This window comes from Lepisosteus oculatus, chromosome 6 (assembly GCF_040954835.1).
Source record: "Lepisosteus oculatus isolate fLepOcu1 chromosome 6, fLepOcu1.hap2, whole genome shotgun sequence".
NCBI lineage: Eukaryota > Metazoa > Chordata > Actinopteri > Semionotiformes > Lepisosteidae > Lepisosteus > Lepisosteus oculatus.
Window position 1 is genome coordinate 57,423,357 of NC_090701.1, and position 25,504 is coordinate 57,448,860.

The 25,504-nt window shown below is 46.2% G+C and overlaps 1 protein-coding gene across 2 annotated transcripts in view; it reads left to right on the forward strand.

The window, feature by feature from the left end:
- The first annotated feature begins 4,080 nt into the window (after nucleotides 1-4,080).
- Nucleotides 4,081-25,504, forward strand: part of mib1 (MIB E3 ubiquitin protein ligase 1) — a 103,767-nt gene continuing 82,343 nt past the window's right edge. Inside the window, exons 1-5 of one of the 2 annotated variants that reach the window (XM_069191639.1) lie at nucleotides 4,081-5,531; nucleotides 14,700-14,871; nucleotides 19,930-20,059; nucleotides 24,168-24,272; nucleotides 25,238-25,304. In XM_069191639.1, the coding sequence (XP_069047740.1) occupies nucleotides 5,303-5,531; nucleotides 14,700-14,871; nucleotides 19,930-20,059; nucleotides 24,168-24,272; nucleotides 25,238-25,304 (703 nt within the window). In that variant the 5' untranslated portion in view covers nucleotides 4,081-5,302. The remainder of the gene's footprint in view (nucleotides 5,532-14,699; nucleotides 14,872-19,929; nucleotides 20,060-24,167; nucleotides 24,273-25,237; nucleotides 25,305-25,504) is intronic. The other variant, XM_069191638.1, reaches the window with a different exon arrangement.

Consider the following 25,504-nt stretch of genomic DNA (forward strand, 5'->3'; position numbering starts at 1 on the left):
GCTCACTCAGCGCGCATACAGAGACATTGGAAGTTAAACTCGCACACCGTGTCAAGCGTCAGACACGCCTGTGCAGGTTAATCTGCAATCCATAACGGTAGGTGTAGATGGTTTTGCTTTTGCGCCTTTAAAGGATACTTTCACAGGTTTTAACAAGGCAGTACGCTAAGAAAAGTAGCTAGTCCGGCACATCTAAACAATTTTGGTAGGTAACCGATACAAAGATTATGACATCTAATCGCTGGACTACTTGTCCCATACCTGAGGGTAAAGGAAATAACAACCACTCTTTGTTTCTCAGACCTCCTCTCCCTTGTTAACCCCATTTATACACTAAACACTACTAATTAAACCCACGTATAAATGTGGACGCAAACCCTTCACACCAATCTATTAACTAATTACCACCCAGTCAGCCACTTTAGAATCGTTAGCGCTGTTTGACGACGGGTTTGGGCGGCGGGACAACTGGGCCGAGGGGTACTGAACTGGACCAGACCCTGTCAGCCCTGGAACCAGCTGGACCTCAGGAGAGAGCGAGTTCGGTGACACGTGACTGTTGGCCGACACACAGAGGAGCCGCGTTTTCTTCACTGACGTCACATCAAAAGTTGAAGTCACATCTAAAACTGTCCTTTTACTCCATTTTTACACAACGGAAAGGAGAGAAGGAACAACAACAACAACAACAAGAAAAGATCAGTAAAAACCGACACCACACGTGGAAAGTTTCTAGTACATCTGGTCTAATCACAAAAAGTATATTTTTGTGTCCACCCTTTCACACGGTGCATCACCGTTACCACGTTTTTTACAGCATTCAAACACCATCTAATCTATAACCTGTATCGTCAGCTGTGCAGGATGAGATACAGTATAGTCTATGCACTGACTAATCCCACAGCAGGTGATTAAATTAGTTTGCAAACCCAAGGACGAGGGAGAACATTCCATTAAATGCCTCACAATATGAGCAAAGAGGATGTCTCCAGAATTTGACACACGCTACGAGGCTCTCCGTGCATTAGTTGGGTATTTTCCCACATATGTCAAGTGGTTAAAGCATTTCTCAGCTCTGCTGCAGTGAGCTGAAATTATCTGCCTTTGCACCCGAGGGTGTTTTCAGTATTACGATTAAAGTATTTTCTTCCCTGCTCTTGAACGTGTTTACTGTGCCCGGTCCAGAAATGCAATGAATTTAAATGTAACTGTTCCTTTCCCTTCACTCTCACGTCCCTTTCTCTCAATAGATCTGATTTGATGGAAAACTAAGGGTCAATCTGTCAAATGTCGGTTTAAATTATTTATTTGTATTAGGAATTGAAATCCTGAAGTACTAACAGATCCAGTGGCTGCTCAGGCGAGACCTTGTAGCTAAGGACAGGATGAGAATTCAATATAGATTCAGACGACAACTCGTATATTTTCAATATCCTCGCAATATACCGCTTCTTTTCTTCCGCAAGGAAAACACAACTTTCATTTAATGTAAAAGTACCCTAAAGGTACAAAATCTCACTTGAAACTATAAATTGCAGTTAGGGCATATTTTAGATAAGCTCGCGTGACGTCAAGCAACAGTGAAAAAAGCCGTAATACACGAAGCAAACATCGATACAGTCTCCATAATGTAAAGGTTACAGACACTTCAATTAACGCATGATTAGATAAATCCAGCCTTTTGTCATTTATATTTACTTTATTTCATGGTTAATTCGATGTAAACGCGATTTGTTTAATCATTTCAACGTGTGATCGTAACCCCGATAATTTTTACTCTATAATTTATAATGGTCAAATGAATTTTAGAAGTTTGATGATGCTGCCACCTTGAGGATATAAATACAGAGTGTACTTTCTCTTGTATAAACCACAATCTTAAAAGTACACAGACTTTAAAAAGCAAATTCCAACACGTTATTTACATTTTGATCTTGAAAAGCATCTTTAAAGACTGAGAATTTTCAGGGGATATTTGACTAAAATACAAAGCACAAGAAAAGATACCATTGTTCATGCCTGTTTTTTTAAGGGGCCACGTATAACTCTCATGAAAACCTACTAAGAACAGAAAACTACATTGGGAGTATTCTCTTCTACAAAAGTTAAATTGAATTTTGAAAATAAAATATAACAGTGAATTTATGGGAGTCAGGACCTCGGTTTTACATCTCGTCCGAAAGACGGCGCCTTTTTACAGTCTAGTGTCCCCGTCACTATACTGCGGCATTAGGATCCACACAAACCACAGGGTGAGCGCCCTCTGCTGGCCCCACTGACACCTCTTCCAGCAGCAGCCTTAGCTTTCCCAGGAGTCTCCCCTCCAGGTAGATAGATCGATCAATTTATTGCCCATATATAATTTCTTGCATTAGTAATTCGTCTTTTTCGATGACCAGGCTCACACTGCTGAGCTTCAGTGGGCTGCCAGCGTTGAGCTGCAGGGTGATATCACATCAAAATTAATTACAAGTTCCGTATATCATTTGTCTTCAACTGAGTTTTTTTTTATTCAGAAATGCAACAATCATTGCTGAATACTGTTACATCCAATGGAAGTTGAATGAAGGCAAAACCTGCAAAGAAGATACTCAAATTGAAATTTACTGATTGAATATCCAATGTGGAGTTTGGCAGCAAACACGGATGGCCAGGTCTTCACCGGTTTGGCACAGCTGGATGGCGTAAATGTGCCCATTATTCTTGGCAACATCACCAAGTTACCACAGATGTTCCATTGGATTCAAGTCAGGACTGTGACGTTGCTGCTCTGAAACAGGAGTTTTCAGCCCAGTTTTAGATCCCAGTGGGACCTAAACAGGGTGTCTTCAAAGATTGCCTGAACTTTGTGTGACGGTTCTGGGGGTTTCCACCCTTGCTGCTCCTGCCCTGCCAGTTCGTCCCTCACTGCCTGGGCACGAACCCGGGTCTCCCTGCGGAGGAAGAGCAGCCCAGTAACAAGCTGGCACCACCGAGGCGCTTGACAGCAGGGCTGTACTGGTTTGTGCCATACGTGATGGTTTGTATGCAGGTCAAAACGTCAAAGGTTTTTGTTTTGTCTGATCATAAATCCTTCCTCCACAAGTCTGTAATGTATGTCAGATGAGGTCTAAAATCAAATATATGTCAGATGAGGTCTAAATTGAGACTTTTATTCCTGTCCACTCACCCAACAGGCCAGTGGTATTTCAGATATACTGACACATATATGGTGGGTGTATGGACAGCGTCTCTTAACTCAGATGTAAAACTTTGCAGGTCTTTCAGTTTCTCGGTGACATCCTTAGCCAGTCTGGAGGGGTGGCCTGGTGCAGGTGGTGTAGGGTGGTATGGTGCTCATTCCACTTCTGAATGATGGACACTGTGCTCGAGGGACAGGTCACCTCCTCCTGATCTGTGTCCCCCTGCTCCTGTATCCCCAGCTTGTGTCTGAAGCTCCTCGGCCTCGGTCAGTTTCTCACTTCACTGTGTTAGCTGTGGCTTGAAATTCGATAGCTAGCTGAGGGATCTTACAGCTGCATTCCCTCTGGAATCAGGTTAAAAGGCTCTGATTACACAGAGAGAGAATCACATTAATTGTGTGTCCTTCCAAACTGTTCTTTTGTGCCTGAATTGATTGAGGGTTTCTGGTTAAAAAGGGTGGAATACTTATGAAACAATTATTTTCCTATTATCAGCCTTTTGGTAGCTTTAGCAATTTGGAGTAGATTGTGTATAATTTAAATATACAACACCTATATGAAAAAGTAGTCTAGGCTCAGACAGCAAAATAAAAACATGTAACTTTTGCAATACTCGATACCAGGCTATCACTCAAACTGAAACCAATAGCAAGAAGATGAAGAAAGGAGATGTGAGTCTAAGAAGTGATATATGATACGCAGCCCGCAAACAGGAAAAAAAGGCAAGAATGACGTCTTGCAGAGCAAATTTAATTACGGTACTCGCGCATGAGAAACCAAGAGAACAGCAGCTCCCCGCTCGCGTTTTCTGTCATCGACTGGCTGGGCCTGCCGGCGTGTCACGCAGCCCCGCCTGCGCGCCTCGACGTCACACGCTGCGCCGCGCCGCTCGGCCTCCTCCTCCTCCTCCTCCTCCTCCCCCGCTAGGCTGCGCTCTGATTGACAATAATGGCGACGCGTCTGCTCTGAGTTGTTGCAACCAGCCAGCTTTAAAAAAAAAAAACCGACAACTGAGCTTCGGGAGACGAGATTGCCCGCATCGGGAGCGTGGTGCAAGCGTGCAGGGTGCTCTGTGGACAACCGGGAGCGAGTGAGTGAAGAGGGCAGGGATTGTGTGGGAAGCGCCGTAGACACAAAGATCCCCCACCGGGCTGGGAGCTGGAGTAGAAACACAACGCGTACAAAGAGCGCAGGATTTTCCCTGGAAGAAGAAAAAAAAAGCAGACAAAAAGGGGATTTCCGATGAATGGTGGAAGGTGGAGACGGCTGAAAAGAGACGCAACTTTAGAAATATTCCAGTAGCTTCACCATCCTTCTCAAAAACGACGTTCACTTTTTTTCCCCCTCTCTCCCTGCGTGTGTGCGCGCTTTCCGGAGCTCGAAAAGCCGTCTCCGTTTCGAGAAGCCCGTTATTATTATTATTATTATTTTTTTTTTAATGCAGAAGAAGGTGTCGTGGTAAGAAAGCGAGGGGGCGAGAGAGAAGCGCCGCAAAAGTTGGACCCATCTGTTGATCGCCTTTCGTTTGGTTGTGTGTGTGTTTTTTGTCTGCCGACTCGTTTTTAACTTTTGGATCAGCCTGTCCTGCAAGAGGAGACCCCCCGTCCGCATGAAGAGGATAAGTTTCTAAACTTTCGACGGAAAGGGCTCTCTCTCTCTCTCTCCGTGTCTCCGTCTCCTGCCCGGGAGGGGGCAGGGGGTTTAACAACAACAGCAGCGATTTGCAAGCAATTATTGCAACGGGGGCGGCTGCTTTCCCCCCTCCCCGGCTGATCCCTGCTCTGCTTCTAAGTTGCACTTTTTTTTTTTAAAAAAAAGAAAACAACAGCGCTGGTCTAGACGAAACCCGACCGGCCGGGCCCTTTGTTGTCTCGGCGCCGTGCTGCCGGACCGCCGAGCCCACTCCGTGTGTCAGCGCCGGGCCGGCCGCTTCCTCCCGTCAGGACCCCAGCTCTAGGAGGAGCGGTGACCCCCCCCCGGGCGCACTGCCGTCGGGCCGATCCCGGTGACCGGCACGACCCCCCTGCCCGGGCGACTCCCGCCGAGGTCGATGCGGGGAGCGGGGCAGCCGCACTGAATAGCCGCCGCCGTCCGTGTGGTTTGCCAGAGGCCGCCGCCAAATGACCACCGGCAGGAACAACAGGGTGATGATGGAAGGCGTGGGCGCCCGGGTGTTCCGCGGGCCCGACTGGAAGTGGGGCAAACAGGACGGCGGCGAGGGGCACGTCGGCACCGTCCGCAGCTTCGAGAGCCCCGAGGAGGTGGTGGTCGTCTGGGACAACGGCACGGCCGCCAACTACCGCTGCTCCGGGGCCTACGACGTCCGGATCTTCGACAGCGCCCCCACAGGTACGCGGCGGGCGGCCCGGGGGTGACCCTCCCCGGGGCTTCTGGGGGCTCGCTGCGGAGGTGTGCGGGGACCCCCCCCTCTCCCAGTGGGCTCCGGGTCTGTGGGTAGGAACGCGAGTGTTTTTTGGGGGATGGGGGGTACCCGATCATCAAAAGACCTTCATTGAAAGAAAAGATTCTTGGTTTCGAACTGGCAGTCATGCATTAGTGTTTGGCTGGGTGTTGGAGTAAGGACCCAGAGACACTAGCCGGTCGGGCGGTGGAGCTTGAGACACCTGTCTGGCACCACTCGCCTTGGGTTGAGGTCCTCCAGCTGTGGACCCCAACTCTGGTCCTGGGGCACCCCCCCCCAGTGCTCCCCAAGTTTGTGTTCCAGCTGACGTCCCAGTCTGGTGCTGGGCTTCTATCTCTTCTGTCTGTTTGCCCCCTCATGGGAAAGATCTGTCCCGGAGCGGAAAGCTGGGCTGAGTGGGGTTCACCGCCGGTCCCCGCTGGGGTCCCCCTGACGCCCTGGCCTGCGTGTGCGGGGCTGCCGAGACCGAGCTGGGCTCTGGGGCTCGAGGAGACCGCTGCGCGGCGCTGTGTTGTGTGGGGCGGATGGAGCGGGCGAGGGGCAGGGTGTTTTGGAGACCAGAGGTGTCATGGTTCGGGTGGGGGCTCTGTCAAAGGCAGTGAAGAGCTGGGGTGATTACCAGCTCCGTGGGCATGGAAACCAGGAGGTACGGAGCCCCTCAGGACTGGGGTTGGGACCTGGCAGGCTCCTGTTTCCACTGGCTTTTTATAGTGCTACCCCATCCTCGGCGCTCTCTTCTGCGCAACGTTTCCGCCGCTGTGCTACAGGGCATAGGAGCAGCTAGTGTACATACTGGGGGGAAATCCGCCAGCGGCGACAGCTCTCTTCCCCCTTTCCCATTGTTCACAAGGATGTGTGGCTGAGGAGAGACAAACAGGACGTGCGGTCCAGGCCGTGGCGTCGCGGCTCCGTGATTCCTCCGGCCAGCTCCGGAGCCGGCTGAAGCGCTTGAAGCGGCCCGACACTCGGTCACAGCAGCTAGAGAGGGCCTTCTTGTTCAAGCTCAAAGTCTCCTGGCATGATACTCACACACGGGTATAGGGTATAACGAAATGCTATTTAGCTAGGTCTCAGACGATAAGTAGTACAAACAAAACAACAATACAATTTTATAATAAAAGAAAGACAGAGACCACAGGCAATGTGCAAAACAATATCAGATGTGCAAAAATCATTCGTCAACAGAATGAAATAAAGGATAGAAAATGATGGGGAGTGAGCTTCTTGACATGTGAGGTAGAGGTAGACTTCAATGTGTGTTTGAGTTTTTGGTAAGAAAGAAGGCACTGTGAGGTTCAGATCTGAGGTGAGAGAGGCTGGGAGTTTAATAGTCCGGGCCCGAATGCTCCGCTACCGTTTTCCAGATGATAGAGGGTCTTTGTGTGGTGTGTGGGGTCTTTGATGATGCTTAGAGCTTTCCTCAAGCACTGTCTGTCACACAGTGACGCTGAGGTAGCTGCGTCTAGGACAGCCGGCTGTAATTTGCTGTCATTTCTAAGAAACAGCATCGCTTAATCAGCTGCCCCATTTCAGCTTGGGACATGGTGCGCGGCTTCACCCACCGCTGAAGACCAAGTCAGCTGCGTTGTTTTGTCTCCCAGAGCCTCTGCAGCAGGATAGGCTTTGCTCATCCAGTCCCCTGGGGCTGTAACACAGGGTCTTCAGCTGGAAGTGTAACGGATGTTTATTTTCTCGGAGCTAAGCCAGCTTTGGGAAATTTAAATTGAATGGCTCCTCACTAAAAGTGTGATGTTTGTCCTCGTTGTCTCTTGCGTGTTAACTCCTGCAAGCCTGCATCTGTTTCTGTCTGGTAGGCCTGCCAGTTTTTTTTTCTTCTGACGCGAAACACACTGTAGGTGAGGTGGTTAAAAAGTCCCCTGGGCACTTTTATAGGGGCTTAAATGCTGAGTCTGTTAACTGTTGGAAACACTCGGTGAACCAGAGGTCTGAACGAGCCTCCTGTCTGGGAGCAGTCTGATGTTCTCCGGAGACGGTGACCTGCTCGTCCCGAGGAAACGAGGAGGAGTGGTTTGCGGTCCACTCCCAGCACAGCGAGGGCGGTCAGCTCCTCCTGGGAAGAGGGCTGTGATGTGAAGGTTCGAGGAGCGCCAGCGCGCTCCCTGCAGTGGTGGGCCAGAGTTGGGGTGCCCCAGGGGTCGTTGGGGTGATGTGGTGCTCTGAGGCCCTGGGGGAGTGAAATGGCGGGGCGCGCCTCACGGCAGAGCCTTGGCAGGTGTTGGGCCGGCCCAGACGGCGGCTCCTCGCCCAGCTCTGCGCCCCGGTTTGCGTTGCGCCCCGAGACGCTCCGGGGGAAGGAGGGTCAGTTTGGAATGCGTGCGAGCTTCTCAGTGCAGACCCTGTTCCATAAAGAAAGGCGTGGTAGATGGAGGAGAAAACAGGGCTGTGTCACTCCTCAGGCTCATCTAGATAGGTTAGTACAGGGCGTAGCAGTGTTTGACATCGGGTTCACAGCCCCGAGTGTCCTGAAGTGGTTTCAATTCATTGTTTTATGTCTGTATTTCAGAAAAACATCCAAATGTGCACCTGTGTTCCAGCTTTTTGAATCTGTGTACATATTCAAGTCTTAGCCAGCAGCCATATCACCCTGGCCTGACCCTCCCTTCCCCCTGGCCTTTACCAGTAATAACCCCCCTCTCTGAACTGGCTTCATCCCTCTGCTCTCCTCCCCACTGAGAGCTTGTGTGTGGGGGGCGTACTGGTGCATCATCCAGGTGGGGCTGCACACTGGTGGGGGAGGGGAACCCCATAACCTGTAAAGTGTCCAGAAAAGTGCTATATAAGTGTAAGCAGTTAATTATTATTACAGTCTGCTGAAAGTGAGCCTCTCTCCTCCAGATCCCTGCTTGCTCTTCCTACTGTGAGCCTGAGAACACGATAGAGGAGGGAGGGAAGACTTTTGGGTCGTTATAGCTGTTCTGGTTGCTGATTGATCCAGGGATCTCATCCAGCCGTTTCTTGAAGGGTGTGGGGAGGTCATCTTGAGCAGCGCTGTCGAGTGGTTTAGAAGGGTTCCTGACTCCTGCACCCTTTTGTTTAAAGTAAAGCCTCCCCTTTTCAGTCTTGAACGCATTTCCTCTGAATTTCCAGTTGTCCGCAGGTCTGGTCTGTGTTTCAGTGTTGATCTTGAAGTCCTCTCAGGGAATTTAAAGTTCCCTTCAAGACCTCGTGTTGTATTCCTGCAAGTTGAGAGCCCAGATTGTAGTTTAGTGTGTGCGTTCATTGTTTCTGATTGTATGCTGAGCCTGAGGACTGTTTAGGTCTTACTTTAAAAGAGACACCCTAATAACTTCCTTATTTCCTGAAGGATGTAAAGCTACCTGATAGGAGCAGGTGACTGGCTTCTGTAAATGTGTTACAGTACAGTTACACAAAATGTTATGTGAGTGCATTACTGTACATTTGTCGTGCACTGACCTCGGAAAAGAAACGCTCCTTAACTTGACATTCACAGGATATACAGGCATGGTCAAAGGTATGTGCACAAAACAGAATTCTAGGAAGTGGGTACCTTTTCAAAGGTGACTGCAAGAATTAATAGCTGCCCTGTGTATTTATGTATATGCTTTTTTACAACTCATGATGCTGGGTGGACTAAGAGCTGTTTTTAGAGTTGTCCTGGTTGCTGTTACGTGGTCACCATAGCTGAGAGTTCTGTTCTGCCTGTATTGTCTTATTTCTTTTTAACATTTCAGGATCTTAAATCACACTCACCCTGTCTCTCATGGATGCAGGAGACTGGAGTAACATCCATCTTTTGGTTGGGCTGTAATGAAGACTTAAGTTCCAGGCTATAAAGCACTTATGATATAAACAAGCTGTAACCTAGATTTAGGGGTTCTTAAAAGCAGGCACGTTTGAGATGGTATAAAAGAGCCTTTGACTGTGCTTCAGGCCAAAGGGCTGTGAACACATGCGTCTTATTGAATTGTAGGACTAGTGAAGCAGTGAAATACTCCAGCTGAGCTGGGGGTTGGTGACAATTCAGCCTGCAAGTGGAATGGAAATGTAGTGGGTTTTGCATGCTGCTAATGATGAATTATAGACCTACCTCAGGCTGGTATTTAAAGAACTAAAATATTATGCACATTAGGAAAAAAAAACTTTAAATTTAAAATAGATATATTTGTGCCTTCCTGGCTCTGGTCGGTAATCTTACGGGATGAGGGGCTGTGCCAGTTTTAGATCTGAATGGAAGAAGTAAATATTGAAACATGAAGAAATCCCAGGCGGGCTGGCAGGATGGTTTTGGGCTGAACATTTTTCAGTGGCTCGGGGGAGACCTCGAAGGCAGTATTCGGGGGGGAACCCCTCGGCTGAATTTGCTTGTAAACGTCTTGTGTCCTAACATACTCTTTGGAGAGCCAGTACATTCTGTAAATAATATTCAGAGCGAACATTTCTTTTAAGAGTTGGGGCATTAATTTAGATGAAACTCTGTTTTCATTTGTAATGTTTCCCATACTTGTGGTTAGGAGCCTGTAACATGAAAGTAAAATAATTGAGCTTGTTTTCCTTTAGTCTTTTGTATAGGAGCTAAAAAAGAAACGTTTTCTAAACGTTTCACTGCTTAAGTACTGTGGTAAGAAGGCCCTCTGCACCTTTTTATATAATGATCCTTTCTAACGTTTTTTTTGTGTAGTATTATTGAACCCCCTGTTTGAAAGATGTCATGCTTTGTTGGACTGCAGGCTTTCTCTTTTACTCCTAATCCGTGCCTCCTCATTCACTGTGTAACAGCTGCCCGTGTGGAGGCAGGCACGCCTGCTGTCTTTGTTGGCCACTGTTGCCGAGGGAGACGGTGTTAAAAGTCGGCGTGCTTCTGCGGCGGGGATGGGGTCACACACCCCAGTAGGCGTCTCGGCGGGGGTGACGCTGGGCGACGCGTTGGAAGGGAAACTGCTGATTGCAGCACGAGAGACTCGCAAGTGAGCTACACCTCCTGCAGCAGCAAGGCTCAGCCACATGGTTCTGGAGCGTTTTGCAGGGAAACTCCAGGCACGTAAAAATAGCTATATTGTGTATTGCAAATAGATTGTTTTTCTCTTCCAGCTGCATCTGGAGTCGAGTAGCCACATGCTTGTTATCTGTCTGGTTAGAACAGACAGCCAATCTTCCCGAGTACCACTTTAGTTCCAAAGGAGAGCCTGGCCCAGCAGTTTTGAAAACACCCGCAAACCAGAATGCTTTTATGAGTTATTTTTAGTGATTTGACAGCCTGAAGGCATTGTCATTGAAACTTTTTTTTGAAAATGTCCTTTTACCTATTTGAAAATCCCCATTCTTTTCAAGACATAAAATGATTAGAGTTTCCTGCATGTGTAATTTCAAGTGCAAAACCTTAAAATGACAGGTTTGTTGTTGAGATGGAAATAGCAAGTCTAGATACAATTCTTCCTAAAACTCTGATTTAAAAGTGGTTGCTTTGCCTGGCAAAACAGATAACTATTTGAGAGTTTAACATTCAAAACAAAAGTCGCACCTTGGTGGAAGCTGTTTATAAACATATAACATCTTGCATCAAATATGCTCTTAATCATTTCACTCACAGTTTAGACAGATCACAGCAGTGAAACCTAAGCACCTGTTAGGTTGCTTAATGAGGCTTCTGATTGGGTCACTTAATCTTCTCCTTCTGAATAGCGCCAGTGTTGCTACTGTCAAGCACAGCATCCTGCTTGGTCACATGGAAGATTATCTAGAGATCACTGAAAAGCAGAAATCCTTTGTTGGTTTGGCCCCTCTTTAGCTCCCTGGAGACAATTTGAAATTCCTCTCTGTTTTAAATGTGATGATGTTGCACTTACTCAGAGCGTTCCACAAGGTTCCACGCTGGGGCCTCTACAAATGCGACTGGCACTCTTATTTAAAGTGACTTACTTTTGCACTCATTTATACAGCAGGGACTTATACTGGAGCAATGCTGGTCAGGTCACAGCAGTGTCTCACCTGGCCCACCTTGTGTTTACGAGACTGGAGCTCTGAGCACTGGCAAACTGTTCCACAGTGCCTCCCTGTCTTTACGTTGCCTTGCAAAAGTATTTATATCCTTGAACATTTTATTGCTTTAATCTAAAAAGTGCATTTAAAGCAAAAAAAGAAGTAAATTATTAAGGTGGAAGTAAAATGGAAAAGCTGTGGCAAACCTAAATTACGTTCAGAGAACAATGAAAAATTGCGCAGGGCTGCTGTGAAAAGCTGGTAGATGTGTTCAGGAAGATATTTGGTTGTAATTTCTGCCAAAGATGCTTTCACCAAATACACAGTTCACAGTTCTGAATACCTATTTCAGATTTTTTCCTATTTTTTATTTAGTATTTGTTGGCATTAACTGTAACTTATCTTACACAAGGAAGTCTACAGTTTGAGAATTCAGATTGACTCAAATATTAAAATTAAAAAATGTATGTGCGTTGTTTTATAATTTCACATAATGAGACGTTATTGGAAGGGTCAGACCACTTTTGCAAGGCGCTGTATACAAGGGCTTCACTGCTGTGTTGCCCACTGTCAGTGTACATCAAATCAGCTACTACTTCTGTACTGCACTGGTGTCTTGTGTGATGGAAGACTAAGAATACGCTTATATGCTCCCAATATCAGTTAAGCACTCCAGTTGTGGTAGACAGTGATGAAATCAAGCAGTGATGGATGTTAGAAGCTTTGGCCTTACAGATGATAACACAGTGTCAAAAGCAGCACAGATCAGCAGCATTGCAAGGGTAACTGTCTTCCCCTTGTGTGACATTGCTTGGTTAAAATCCTGCTCTCCCACTCTCCCTGATGCTGTAAAATTGAGTAGTGCCTTTATTTCATCAGATCGGAGTGTTTTCAGAACCTGTGGCTTGCGTTCACACCGGAGGGGCTCTGTGCCAGCATATACTTATCCTCTCTCAAGGGCTCCCTATGAATTTTACACTGGAGTTTGAGGTTCTCCACTAGGGCACCAGGTAGCATAACTCCAGGGTATTTTAGGGCTCATTCCTTGAGGGCAGTCCAGCTCTTCGTCAGGGATCTGCTGGTTCAGTCCCTGAGGCGGAGCGGTGGCTCTGTGGCTGAGGATCTGTGCCTGTGGCTGGAAGGTTGTCAGCTTGAATCCTGTGGCCCACAGAGGAATCCTACTCCGCTGGGCCCCTGAGCAAGGCCCTTAACCGAAAAGACACATTCCTAATATAAGAAATTGAATATGGCCAATAAATTGATCTTGTGCTCCGCTGAAGCCCAGGCGCTGGTGGGTATTGGAGCCCTGTCACTGCTCACAGAGTTTTGGCCCAGCAACATGCTGCCCCAATCCAATCAGGAGACTGCTAAACTGCTTGTCTGCTCGTTTAAAAATCTTTTCACTGCAACTTGTAATGTCTACGTTAGTTTTCCTCATGGCTTTGCTGGGCAAAGTTTGCTGTACTTCATTTTTTACAATGTGTGTTGTTGTACTGTAGTTTGAAAGCAAAATTGTATCATTCTTCTGATGTTTTGCCTGAAGCAAACTTTAAAGCTAGAGAAGCTGCCGAGTGAGCCGTTTCATGTTGCGTTGCTCACAGTGGAAGTCGGAGTCGGGAGGTGCTGCCGGTGTTGTCTTCTGATCTCTGTCCTTGAACCTCCGTGGAGCCGGGAGGGCCGGCCTTGCCTTGGGAGACGGTGCTGGGAAGGTCCGGCACGCCAGGCAAGACTGGGAGCCGGGGGGCTGGCCTGGAGCCCTGGGCCCGAGCCAGCAGACACAGGCGCCAGTGCCAGGGCTGGGGCAGGCCAGGCCGTTCTGACCTGCAGGACAGGAAAGGCCACATAAAGCCCCCCGTCCTCAACACGTCCCTCTCTAGGCTGCACGTCGCGCACGTTTCAGAGCCCTTTCTGGAAGGCGGCGACCGCGTTTGTGGGCGTGTGGGATTCCTATTAGCTTTGCCCGTTCTGTGTTTGAAGATAACGCCAGCAGAGTTTGTTCATTGCAGTGAATCTTATGCCAGAAGGCCACGTTTGGTGATTAGCTACAAGATCACAAAGATCACATTACTCTCCTCTGTGCAGTAGCGCGGATGAAAGAGCAGAGTTATTATATAATCGCAGCGGCTTTGGTACAGTACTTGTGTTGGGTGCTGATGAACCCTCCTGTGTTGAGAAGTACTGTGCTGTACCTGCAGACCCCTGTCTCGCCCTGTAGGGGAGCCCAGATTCGCAGAGCATCCTTTCTGTGTCCTCCAATGCTTCTGTCTCCTGGTATTGTGCAAAAGGACTGCCTCCGATTGCGTTGTTGTCAAGAAAGGACAAAGGGTGCCACCTGGAATTCACCCACATCAGGACGTCCTTCCACTGTTTGTTTTTTTCCTGTGTCCTCCTCCTGCCTTGTGAGCCTTAAAGTGAAATTTAAACCCATTTAGTGAGCCCCACATAGCTGTCTGTCCTATGAAAAAGTGAGTAAAGAGAGTCTTGAGGATTGTTCAGAAGCGCTTGCTCATTTCTCAAGATGTGTTGCAGATGCTAATGGTTTGATTTCAATGGAAAATGTTATTTTCTTCGTATTAAGAACTTAACTGCTGTGCTTTTTTAAAATTTCATAATTACATTTAAGGCATTTCATTAATCAGCACGGTGTGAATTTTTGTAAAAATGGTGATAAAAGTACTTCCAAGTGCATGCAGAGCCTGGTTACATTGCACCTGGGAAAACGGCAGGAGAAACCCGACGCTTGAATCTCGACTCCAAGATACATTTTCTTTAACGCCTGTCAACATTTTGGCAATTCCATCCTGATGAAGGCTTTGTTTTCAGAAGTGTAATAGAGAAAATGTATTTTGGGTGATAGTAGTTTGTCAGATTTCTTTTTCTATCTTCCCACGTGCAGTGTAACCAGGGTGATGCTGCAGTTATCACTGTTTTTTTTATTTTACTCAAATGATCTCTGTACAGTGTGTGCGGTCTTTCTCTTGTTTTGTATTCGGCTCTTTTCGCGTGCACTTTTCCATTTTCTTTGAAAGTTTTGGGAGGAGACGGTTTGGAAATATCTACTGAAGATTCAGTCGAGTGCTTCTGAGGCTTGTGGCTCATTTGCTCCTTCTCCTTCTCTCCGTCTGTCTCTGCTGAAGGTATCAAACATGACGGGACCATGTGTGACACCTGCCGCCAGCAGCCCATCATCGGCATCCGCTGGAAGTGTGCAGAGTGTACCAACTACGACCTGTGCACTACCTGTTACCATGGAGACAAGCATCATCTGCGCCACCGCTTCTACAGAATCACCACGCCAGGGAGTGAGAGGTCAGCCGGCTTGCTCATTGTTTCGCTGACTTTTCACCCTTCGACAGCTGGCGCTGGTCCTTCCCGCTGCTCCTCGTTGATTGTCTTTTAAAAATAGACCATTGTCGCCTCATTCCCTCTCGCCCATTGTGCTGTGCGGTGCTTGTGCTTTACTGCGTGTGTGTCAAAGGCAGCGAGCTGGAGGCTGCTCTTTTGACAGACGCTCTCTGCCTCTGTTGGTCTGCTGCTCTCGAGCAGCCAGTGTGCTTCCAGCAAATATCAATGCAGACAAAACATCAGACTTGGGGGGGGGGGGGGATCTGGCTTTCCTGCTAATATGTGAAAGAACACATAAACAAAACCCCATTTTAAGAGCTGTTCAGAAATCACTGGATATGAATGGACAGGTCTGGACTTAATCTTCCTCTGAATAAAGATATGGCTTCATCTTGCGTCCTTATCTGAGACTTCCCTTGACCACAGTCTGCTGGTGGTGTGTTATTATGGCCTAGCCTGGTTGGTTCAGCCCACAGCTCATCTTTGCTTCATCAGGTTGAACTATTGACAATACTTCAGACACTGATTTTGAGGAATGCTTTCTCTGACCGGATTATTTGCAGCAGTGTCATGTCCAGAGGCCTCGTTTTTTTTAATCCTGGGAAAACTATCACCAGCGTTTTACTGTGGTCTTTTAAATGCAGTTCTGCCTTCTCAACACGCATATATCCCTCTCACATGCGTATGAATACCATAACTGATGGGAGAAGAAGAGCTGCTGTAACTTGTAGTCATTTTAAAAAAGTTTAAATTCTAAATTTTATTTATCAATCTAGAGTTTGTACTAGTAGTACCACAACTGAATTAGAATTGGACAGTTTTCTCTAGCTTATGAAAGAATCGGAGAAGACAGATGATTTGAGTAATTCTCAAGAATGATTTGTAACAGCACTGGTTCCATATTCATAGGTCCTGTAGAAACCTAGTTGCAGTTTTCAGGAAGTTTATTTCAGTTGGTGTGAAGGAGAATCTTAACCATTGTTTGTATCTTATGCAGATATAATTCCAAGGTTTTAATTCAGTGGTTTGTAACTTTTGAAACACAATACTCCCCATTATTGAACACAAAACCACTTGGTTTATGGGCTGATTTAATTTTTTTATGTTTAATTTTAGGTGCCATTTTTGAACTTAATCTTGCATCAGTGAAAAATATTTTTTACTTTTAAAAAAGTTCAAAGAATTGAAGGTAGATGCAGTCGATCTGATGCAGCCCCCGATCCAGCGCTCTGTCATTGGGTTCTCCGCTGAGATTCCTGTTTGCATCGGGGTCGCTGTGCTGTGCTTGCTTGTGCCGACCCCTTGCTTAGTCTACCAGGTCCCCAGATCCTCCCTGGCTCGTTGCTTCTGTCGGGTTGTGAATCTTGCCCGTCTCGCTGTCCAGAACTCCACTGCTTTGGAAACTCCCTCTGGATTCTGTCCTAGGATATCCCTCTCCCATCATTCCGTGTAGCTCCAGTGCTGCCTCTGCTGCCTAGGCTCGCTGTGCACCGGCCTGCGCTTTGATTCCAGTGCCTGCCTGGTCTCCCTGAGTGCCGATTGTATAAGTCTTATTTGTTAGAGGACAGCGTGAAGCGCCCACTCTTTGTAGTGAGCTTCGTCCGTCAAGCTGCTCTCTCATTCTCCATCCTAGAATCTCCTGTGGTGGGGAGGGGGGTCAGGTTTTGACAGTTGTAGATCGTTGGGAAGAACGTTTTTGTCCTGCACTCCTGCACATCCGAGACAAGGGTGGGCAAAGCTCTGGGAATATTGTACAGTAGGACGACAAGATAATATGGGCTCTCAGCGTTCCTAAAAGAGAAACTGAATTCTAGCATTCTTTTTGTCCAAAGGCACATTTTGGTTCCAGGTGATGGATGGGGAATTTATTTTAGTGTTGTATTTCCTTGAATGACAAACCCACGCTCATCGTGTAACTGGTGAAAGCTTGTAATCTCCTGGAGGACCCCTCTTGAAGTTTCTTTCGTGTGTAGATTGTAGGTTATTGTGCCTTCAAGGAAGCCTGGGCAGGTAGAAACACTATCGCAATCTGACCATGGTCATATCTCGGAGTATGTGAGATTTCAATGTGAAATTGTGCCTCAGATTCGTCTTCCAGAGGACACATTTGCATGCCAGAAATAAGGAACATTCAAGATTGTCTGGCCTAAAAGAATATTTCACAATGATTCACCCTGTATTATTACTCTCCAAGGGTTCAAAGGAATGCCCTTACATCTGTTGTAAACTCAGTGCTTTGTGAATTAACTGCTTTTTATGTGATCAGTTTGCACTCCACGAACATTACAGAAAAACATATTTCACTTTCAGGTCACCAAAGATAAGGCTGTTGAAGTAGATGGGTACAAACATTAATAGATGATTGTTATACATTGTTTTTAAAACGGAGCAGTTTTTCTCAACTTCATTGGTGTCATAAATGCTTGTATTTAGTCCTCAGTCCAGGCCGTTTGTATTATGAGGTTTGTGGTTAGATTGTGACCTTTAACTAAGACCTGAGGTGTCTATGTGAATTGAAAGGACACAGACTGGGATTCCATCAAAGCTGAGCACTTCAGTACAGAGAAAGTCAGGTGAACCGGGCCGTACTAGGAAAACGTGTGGAGTTGCGTGAGACACAGGTTGTGTTTTTTATACAGAGCTTTAGAACCAGATCACTGTTCACTGATTTTTTTTTTTATTGTTTGACCACCTCACTGCATGCAGGTTTGTGAGCCAAAATAAACTGTGTAAAACCTGACAAACCTCTTTATGCTGACTGCTGCAAACATGTATTGAATGATTAACTTTAGCACCTAACGCTACATAAAACAACAAGAACCAGACTTTACCTTTTGCTTAACCTAAGCAATATTAGATCTGGAAAGCATGCCCAATGCCATAATGCTTAAGTGTTCTATAATATTTAAGTCTTGACTACCAAGAGTAGAGGTCTCTTTACCCCACGCTTCTGTGGAGAGACAGATTGTCATTCTGTAGACTCAACATTTGTGCTTTGTGTGGGAGACAAGCCAAAAAACAGCCAATGATTTTGATTTACTATGATCGTTTACTATGAAACTTCACCTTGAAGGGAGCCTGATTGCTTTTAAAAAAATGTATTAAACCTAAGGAATGCTGGTTATATGTAGGATAGAGTAGGAAGTAAAATCAAAACTTTAACCAGGGAGATCAGCTGTTATATTTATATTTTTTAAGGATTTTGGAAAATCCTTGATTTCGTGTGCGCACTGCAAGAGTCCCTGGGCTGGTGCCAGTCTGTGGATCTACTGTTCCGAGCAGCAGAGGCCGATGAGCGACAGTTTAAAAGGAATCGCAGTGACAAGATGCTGCACTTCCGGTCACAACTCCACTGTAGGTCCTGACGCAGCACAGTTTAATTACAGCGAGCTGTTGGGCTTGCAGTAAAAATGCCAAAAGGGATTTCGAAATGTAATCAAGCACTCCTGCTCCTACACGTCTGCCGATTGTTGAGTCATTCATTCAGAAAAATTTCTTGGTCATTTAAAAAGTTTATAAGCCTTGTTATAATGATTATAAAGAGACGGAGCCAGTAAGCCTGGATGGCAAATCTGTTTGGGTAAAGTGTTCAAAAACTGCTTGGTCAGCAGTATAACGTAGCAAATAAAATAGTAAAATAATATCCAATGAGAGGGATGGGAGCCTAGTTTGCCTTAGATTTACTTCAGATTTTCAGTTGTTCAAAGATCCGAGTATGTGTGCTTGCTTTTGCTTTTTCCCATCACAGAATAGCCTTTAAAATAGAAATTCAGATTTTGAACAAAATGATAAAGCATGTAAAAATCTGTTTCTTGGGTTTTTGAGTAGCCCTATTATCTGTAGTTAGGCTAACATTTATACTTACATGCTAATTAACCTTTCTATTATTCATAGAATAGTAAATGTTTTAAAGCTTGATATTCTTCATACACTGTAAATCTGGATAGCATCTGGCAATTCTAATTATGTTTCAGTAGTGCTCATTTACATTTTAGATTTCAGTTGCTTAAACACTCATATATCTTACTTTACTGCCTCTGTGATGATTCCTTTAATAAATAATTTCATAAAGCCCTGAAACTCCATGTAAATCTTTTATAGAGCACATAAAACCAAGAGGACTTATCCGGTGTGTTATCTCAGTGGAAATGAATGGTTCTCTTTCCAGGAGCTGATGCTGCCCGTTAGAGGTAAACAGGTTAATTTTGTGTGAGGCCTTCACAATTCGGAAACTTCCCAGCTCGCTCTGGAAAAACATTTTATAAGTGCTCAGATTTGAGATTTTGTTCATAGGATAAACACACACGATTTGTCCATGAGTCTGTCTTGCACCTTGAGTGACTATTGTATTTTACTTTCTAATGCTCGTGACTTTATTTTTCGTTACTTTTTAAATAGCTTTTACTTAAAGAGGAAATCCATTTTTCCTTCTTTCACCCACCACGGAGCTGACATCGCTCGACTCTTAATACAGGCCACACCCCCTGTCTGCTGTGCTCGTACCTGGTTGTGAAGAAGGATCCCTCGTTTTGTTGTGGACCATGTGATCCAAGTAGACTGCATATGCCAAGAGTTTTCTCCTCGTGCCCGATATTACCCTCTGATCTCTGAAAAAATAAATGTATAGACGTATTGCAAAGAAGGCAGAGAGATTTAATCCCAGATGGAGAAGCAGACACCTGATCTCTGTTGTGTTAGTCCTTTGGTTGGTGTTTGGCGTTAAAGCTTTGTCAGAGTTTTAGAACAGTATACGTCAAGGCTTTAGGATTTCAGAAAGATGACAAGCAGGGTTTTATCTGTGTTCGTCTGGCTTTTCACAGGCAAACAGCTTTGATGATTGAGTGTATGTCTGTTGGGGAGGGGGGATTGTACATTATAAAGTGATTTGTTTTCATTAACTTTAGAAGGTCGCGGCCACGGTTTAAAAAAAAAAAATTCTCCAGTTCCCTCTTCTCAGATCGACATCTCGGGTGCCAGTAGGACAGTAGTGCTAAGTGTGGAGCTCTTTCTTTCTGCTGGCAGGGTCCTGCTGGAGTCCCGGCGCAAGTCGAAGAAGATCACGGCCCGGGGGATCTTCGCCGGCGGCCGCGTGGTCAGGGGCGTGGACTGGCAGTGGGAGGACCAGGACGGAGGCAACGGCAGGCGGGGGAAGGTACGCAGGGCTCGTCTGGAACGGGGCCCGCGGTAGAGCCGCCGCAGTACACGAGCTCGGGGGATCACCGGCATACGGGTTCCATTCACCAGGCAATGGGAGTCGTCAATACAGGCCCAGCAAGAGCGCGTCTCTGGCACCTGATGCATCATGAGTCGCTCTGGTCTGATTGTCCCGTTCAGCTGACGATCTGTATCTCGACAGCAAGCGGTAACTCACTCGGTCAGCAGCACTTGACGGGTCCGTGTTCTGGTTTCAGTCAGAACATGCCTTCTCTCATCGCTGTGGGGTGGTTGGTTTTGCAATACTCCCTCGAAGTGAACAGGACAAAAATGCTTGTTTTTTTTCTTACAAGGTGTTTAGCTTTTAATCTTCACACCAGGGGCTGGCTAACAAGTTAGCATATCTTTAAAGATAATAGAGGCATTTCGTTAACCATGACTAACTAGCTGTCATCGTCTCATGGATCTTTTCTCATTTGTTTTAAGCATTGATAAGCTTTCGTTTCATAAAGCTTTATTTCTTTATGTTGTGGATTTTAAAGAGAGTTAACATACAAACACGGAGTGGTCATAATTATATGTAACTTCTAAGATAGTTAACAATTGTCAGTGGCTGTCAAGTAAAACCAATTTTTATTAAAAAGTTTTATTTTCACCCATAAATACGGATAGGAAAAGTATTCACTCATTTTTTTACAGTTTCTTAAGTTATGCAGACATTTAGAAAACTAATACAGAACAAATGTCAGAGTTTATCTCCATGAAACATTTGATATGTTACAAGTAAAACGTATAAAATAAGTATATTTTATATATACTTTATAGTATATAGTACAATTACAAAAAGTAATTCAGAACAGGTGTTTAATGTTAACAATGGCACCATGCTTAGTGTGCAGAATTAGTGTGGGTTTTTACAGTTTGGTAATGATATAGAAACGTAATGCATAATCCAGTGTTCATTTGGAAACAGTATTTCCCTGTAGCCCCAGTGCATGGTGTAGACTTGGAGTTTGATGGACGTTTTATGCTATAATAACAGATCAGAAATGAAAGCTTTTAAATATTCGCAACCTGAAAGTGCATACTGTAGCTATTATCAGGATGCATTTGTTATTTAAAATGTTATAACAGTTATAAACTGATGGTCCAGATTTAGCTCATTATTTTGTGCGTTGTAGGCACATGGCTTCTATCCAGCCAGCTTCTGCTTACCCAGCGGTTTTCTGTTCTGTTTTGGAAGAATCCCCTTTTCCCACGCTTTCTCCCTCTCGTGACCTCCGCCACCTCTGTGGGGGTCAAGCCTGCGCCCCCAGCTGTTTACAAGGCAGGCCTCTTCCTCTTCTGGCTCCGGCGGTCTTGAATCATCCTTCCCTTGAAGAAAGAACAGGATGTGGTCATATAGTCATGCTGCTTCTATGGGAGCCTGAAGTCTGAGTAATCAGCCTTTTACTCAATTATCTCCGGTGCACTGAAAAACAATTGTTATATATCAATTTACTTCTACAACAAGTTCTCAGTTTCTGTCATGGTGTGCCTCACAGCGCCTGGTTCGGTTCCTGGGGTGCTGTCTGTGTGGAGTTTGCACGTTCTCCCTGGTGTGTGCGTGGGTTTCTTCCGGGTGCTCAGGTTTTCCCACAGAGTCCAAAAACACACTGGTAGGTCAGTGGGCTTATGGGAAAAGAGGCCCTGGTGTGTGGTCTGACATCGGCTTTCTTTCTCTGCGGTAGTGCTGCCTCGGTTTTGCGTTAGGGGGTTGTCCCTTCCGTGGAGTGGACGGGCAAGTTCCCCTGTGCCTCTGTAGTAGGAGTTTGATCCTTTTCTGCTCATCCTGTTTGCATCTCGGCTTTCAGTGTTGTCAGGTTGTGTGAGATTTAAAGATGAGAAAGGAATGAGTTCCTACCCTTTGGGGGAAACGTACAGCTCACAGCTCTGCTTGTCTCAAGCTGAAGTAAAACTTTGTGCCATTTTGTCAGTGGGGAGTGCTTTTTACTTGGGGAGTCCCAAGTGGGGAGCTTGTTCTGAGTTTTTATTTTTGTCCAAAAAAACTGCTTTTTCTTTTCTCAAAAACAGTCACCAGCATCTACATAGGAGTATCGCAAAAACAGTCCGAAGCGTGCAGCTGGTAGAAAGATCTGCTGAATTGCCGTCTTCTAAAATAGCAGTGTATCGTGGGTTTTGGTGCATTGTTCTGTGCTGCACTGCTAATAGAGCCTAACAGCATGTCTGCGTTAACAGCCCATTACTGTTTCCAGCCAGTGACTTGGACAAATGAAAGCAGATGACAGGAGCACGCAGAAATGCCAAGCTCCATTTACGGTAACAACAAACACATGTTTATCCTCTTGTGCTTTTTAAACTGATGATCATTACAGATTATAGGGCTTGTTCTGGTTATGTTTCCCATTGATTCTTTGATTTCAAAGTCTTTGATTTATTGCTCCCAAGAACGCTGAATTGCTGCTGTTAAGGCTATTAATAAGAAAGAAAGAGGTGCGTCACAGCACACTGGGATGACGTCCAGCGGCCAGTCCAGGGGTTCCTCTGGGTCTGGCCCTGCAACGGACCCGGTCCGACTTTGCTCCTTTCTGCACTTGGCAAGCATGAGCCATCCCGGGATCCGTGACCGAGGCCTGTTGATGCATGGTAGTCGGGAAGACTCCGAGATGATGAAAATTTAGGAGGAGTAGCAGAAGAGTTTTAAAAAAAAAAGTGCAGCCTCTGTTTTGAGTCGAGGAAGAATAGTGCGGCATGGCTTCAGGACGGGGAAACTCTTGGAATGTTGTGGGCAAGTTGAGACAACGTGTACCATGTGGATAAGCGGCTTTGGGCGAACTTGGAGATGTAGTGGAAGGAATGGCTGCAAGGCTGAAATGAGCTGTATTTGTGTTATTCCTGGGGAGTATTCTAGAGTTTCACTCCTCCAGTCAAAGCAACACGATAGCAACGTGGTAAAGCGATATTGTGGGGATATTCATAGAAAGACAGGAAGCTGCTCCATTCCAAGGAAAACATTTATCCTACTGAGACCACTGAGAATTGAAACATACTGGGTGGAACAAATCAGTCAGTCACAAAAACTTGTGAAATTTTTCTTTGATTGGCTTGCACTGTACCTATCGTGCTAGGCTGGTGGGGTGAATTGAGCCCCGGTGTTTTCCAAGTTCTTGTGAAGTTCCGTCGATCTCATTGTCCTCTTGCCTTGTTACAGGAAACCACACAATAGCAAGTTCCAGTGTGAGCGTCTGTCAGCATTAGACATTACATTCTGCTGTTATAGTAAACTCTCCATTTAACGACCAAAAGGGGAATTTTGTCTGTAAAATCAGAAACACCAGACTTTCCCTGCAGTAAAGAGGAAATAATGCACAAATAACGAGGTCAAATGAAATACTACGCAAGCTGAGCAGTCAGGAATGCCGGTGGTGCCCTGTTGAAGTGGGGCAGTTGCTTACGATGAGTCTTTGAGTTTCATGTGCTTAAGTGAATTTATGTGGTACACGGACAGCACATCAAATAAAGTGCTTGTATATTTATGATAAAGACAGGAATAATTTTAATTCCCTGCGTTGCTTACAATTGTTACAAAATTAGTCAATAGATCCAGCAAGCACATATGTATGTAGTAAATATTAATTTTTGGGCTAAAAAAAGTGAAATTTAACAGACATTTAGCAATAACAGACGCGGTGTCCCACCGGTACTCCATTAAAATAAGGTTTTACTGTATTCTTAATGAGCTTTTCTCTTGGCGAGCGCGTAGAAATATACCAGCAATATCAGAAATGCAGTGGGACTGTAGAACAGTGTCATCTTGTGATTTTTATTCCTACGATCTAGAAGTAGTCACCACTTGTAATAAATGCTGGATGCGCCCTCTTTCACCATCGTGCACCCAGGCATCGTGGCCTTAAAGCAGTCGTCCCGGAGGGCCGCGGCTACTCGGGTTCGAGGGCTGTAAGGTGGCCTGGGCACCGATCCGAACTCGGGAGGGGGCTGGGGGGAGTTTCTGAGCGGCCTCGCGGCAGCGAGCGGGCTCCCGAGCGCTCGGCTGGAGCCCTGCGGCGCCATTTCTGACCCCTGCCCTCGCTCCTCTTCCCGTGCAGGTGACGGAGATCCAGGACTGGAGCGCCGCCAGCCCGCACAGCGCCGCCTACGTCCTGTGGGACAACGGAGCCAAGAACCTGTACCGAGTGGGCTTTGAGGGAATGGTGAGCGGGGCGGGGAGGGGAGGGGGTGTCCCGGGCCTTTGTGCATTCCCTGTGTGCGCCGAGCAGCTGGGAGGGCGGACCGCGCTGCGTGTCCGTGATAAAGGAAGCCCCCTGCCCCCAGAGCAAAGCCTCAGAGGGAACAAAGGGAGGGGGGGCGTGGGGGGCCCGCGGCGGCCGCAGGACAGGAGCTCGCCAGCTCATTGGCCGAGCGGCAGGCTGCTTCTTTTGAACCCGAGTCGTAAAGTTTTTGTTCCGTTCAGTAACAGATTGTCCTGGTTGTTCTCGGGGGGAGGGGGTGTTGAAGGGGAATCAAGCCTGCCAGCCAGCCATGCGCTAGCTGAGTGAAAGTGTTATGGCCGCTGGCTTGCATTCGAAAGACCGAACCACCGCAGTTACGGAGCCCAGATCGTGGGTTTTTTTCCAATGATGTTAAAAATTAGGAGTCCTAATGAAAAGCTGCGGTTAAATTGCCTTGTGCTTTCGGCCTTTATAGCATTTGGCTTTGTTTTTGCTGACTGCAACTTCATGCAACTGGAGCAATAAGCTGTGTTAAATAGATTTAACAACCCCGGACTGGGCTCTTTATGAATTGTCTTGCGTTAAGGAAGACTCCTCATTACTTTACATGAGGCGCAATTAATTCTAATTAACTGCACTTGTTCTGCAGGCTTGATTGAAGAGGGATTTACACTGCACAGGCAACAGAGGATGAAAAGTCTGCCTATCATTTTCAAGCGACTGCCATTTCATCTAATTAAAAAAGGGAAAGAAAAACACCCGACAGTGTTAGGAGTGCTCTCAGAAACAGTATTAAGGAGACTTTAATTGCTAATGAGTAATTTCATATGTTCCAGTCTTATCTGGGTCTTGGCGGTAGGAGTAATAGATGGGTTTTAGGGAGCAGAGTACACATTTAGTCCGCCTGCGTAATCTCACTCCGTCACTGTGAATTCTCGCCCCTCTAGTCTGACTTGAAGTGTGTGCAGGATGCCAAGGGGGGTTCCTTTTATCGAGACCACTGCCCCGTCTTGGGTAAGTAACCTTGTTATTGACGTGCCACCAAAACAGCCTTTGGAATGAACGGCCTATTCCTAGTCTCAAGACCATGTCAACGGTGCTGACAGTAACACCGAAACTCAATCGAGGAACCAGTGTCATTGTGTGTGAGCTCTTTTCCGTTTTGGAAAAGTTAGAGGCTTCTGCTCCATCTTGTCAGTATTTATTACAGGCGT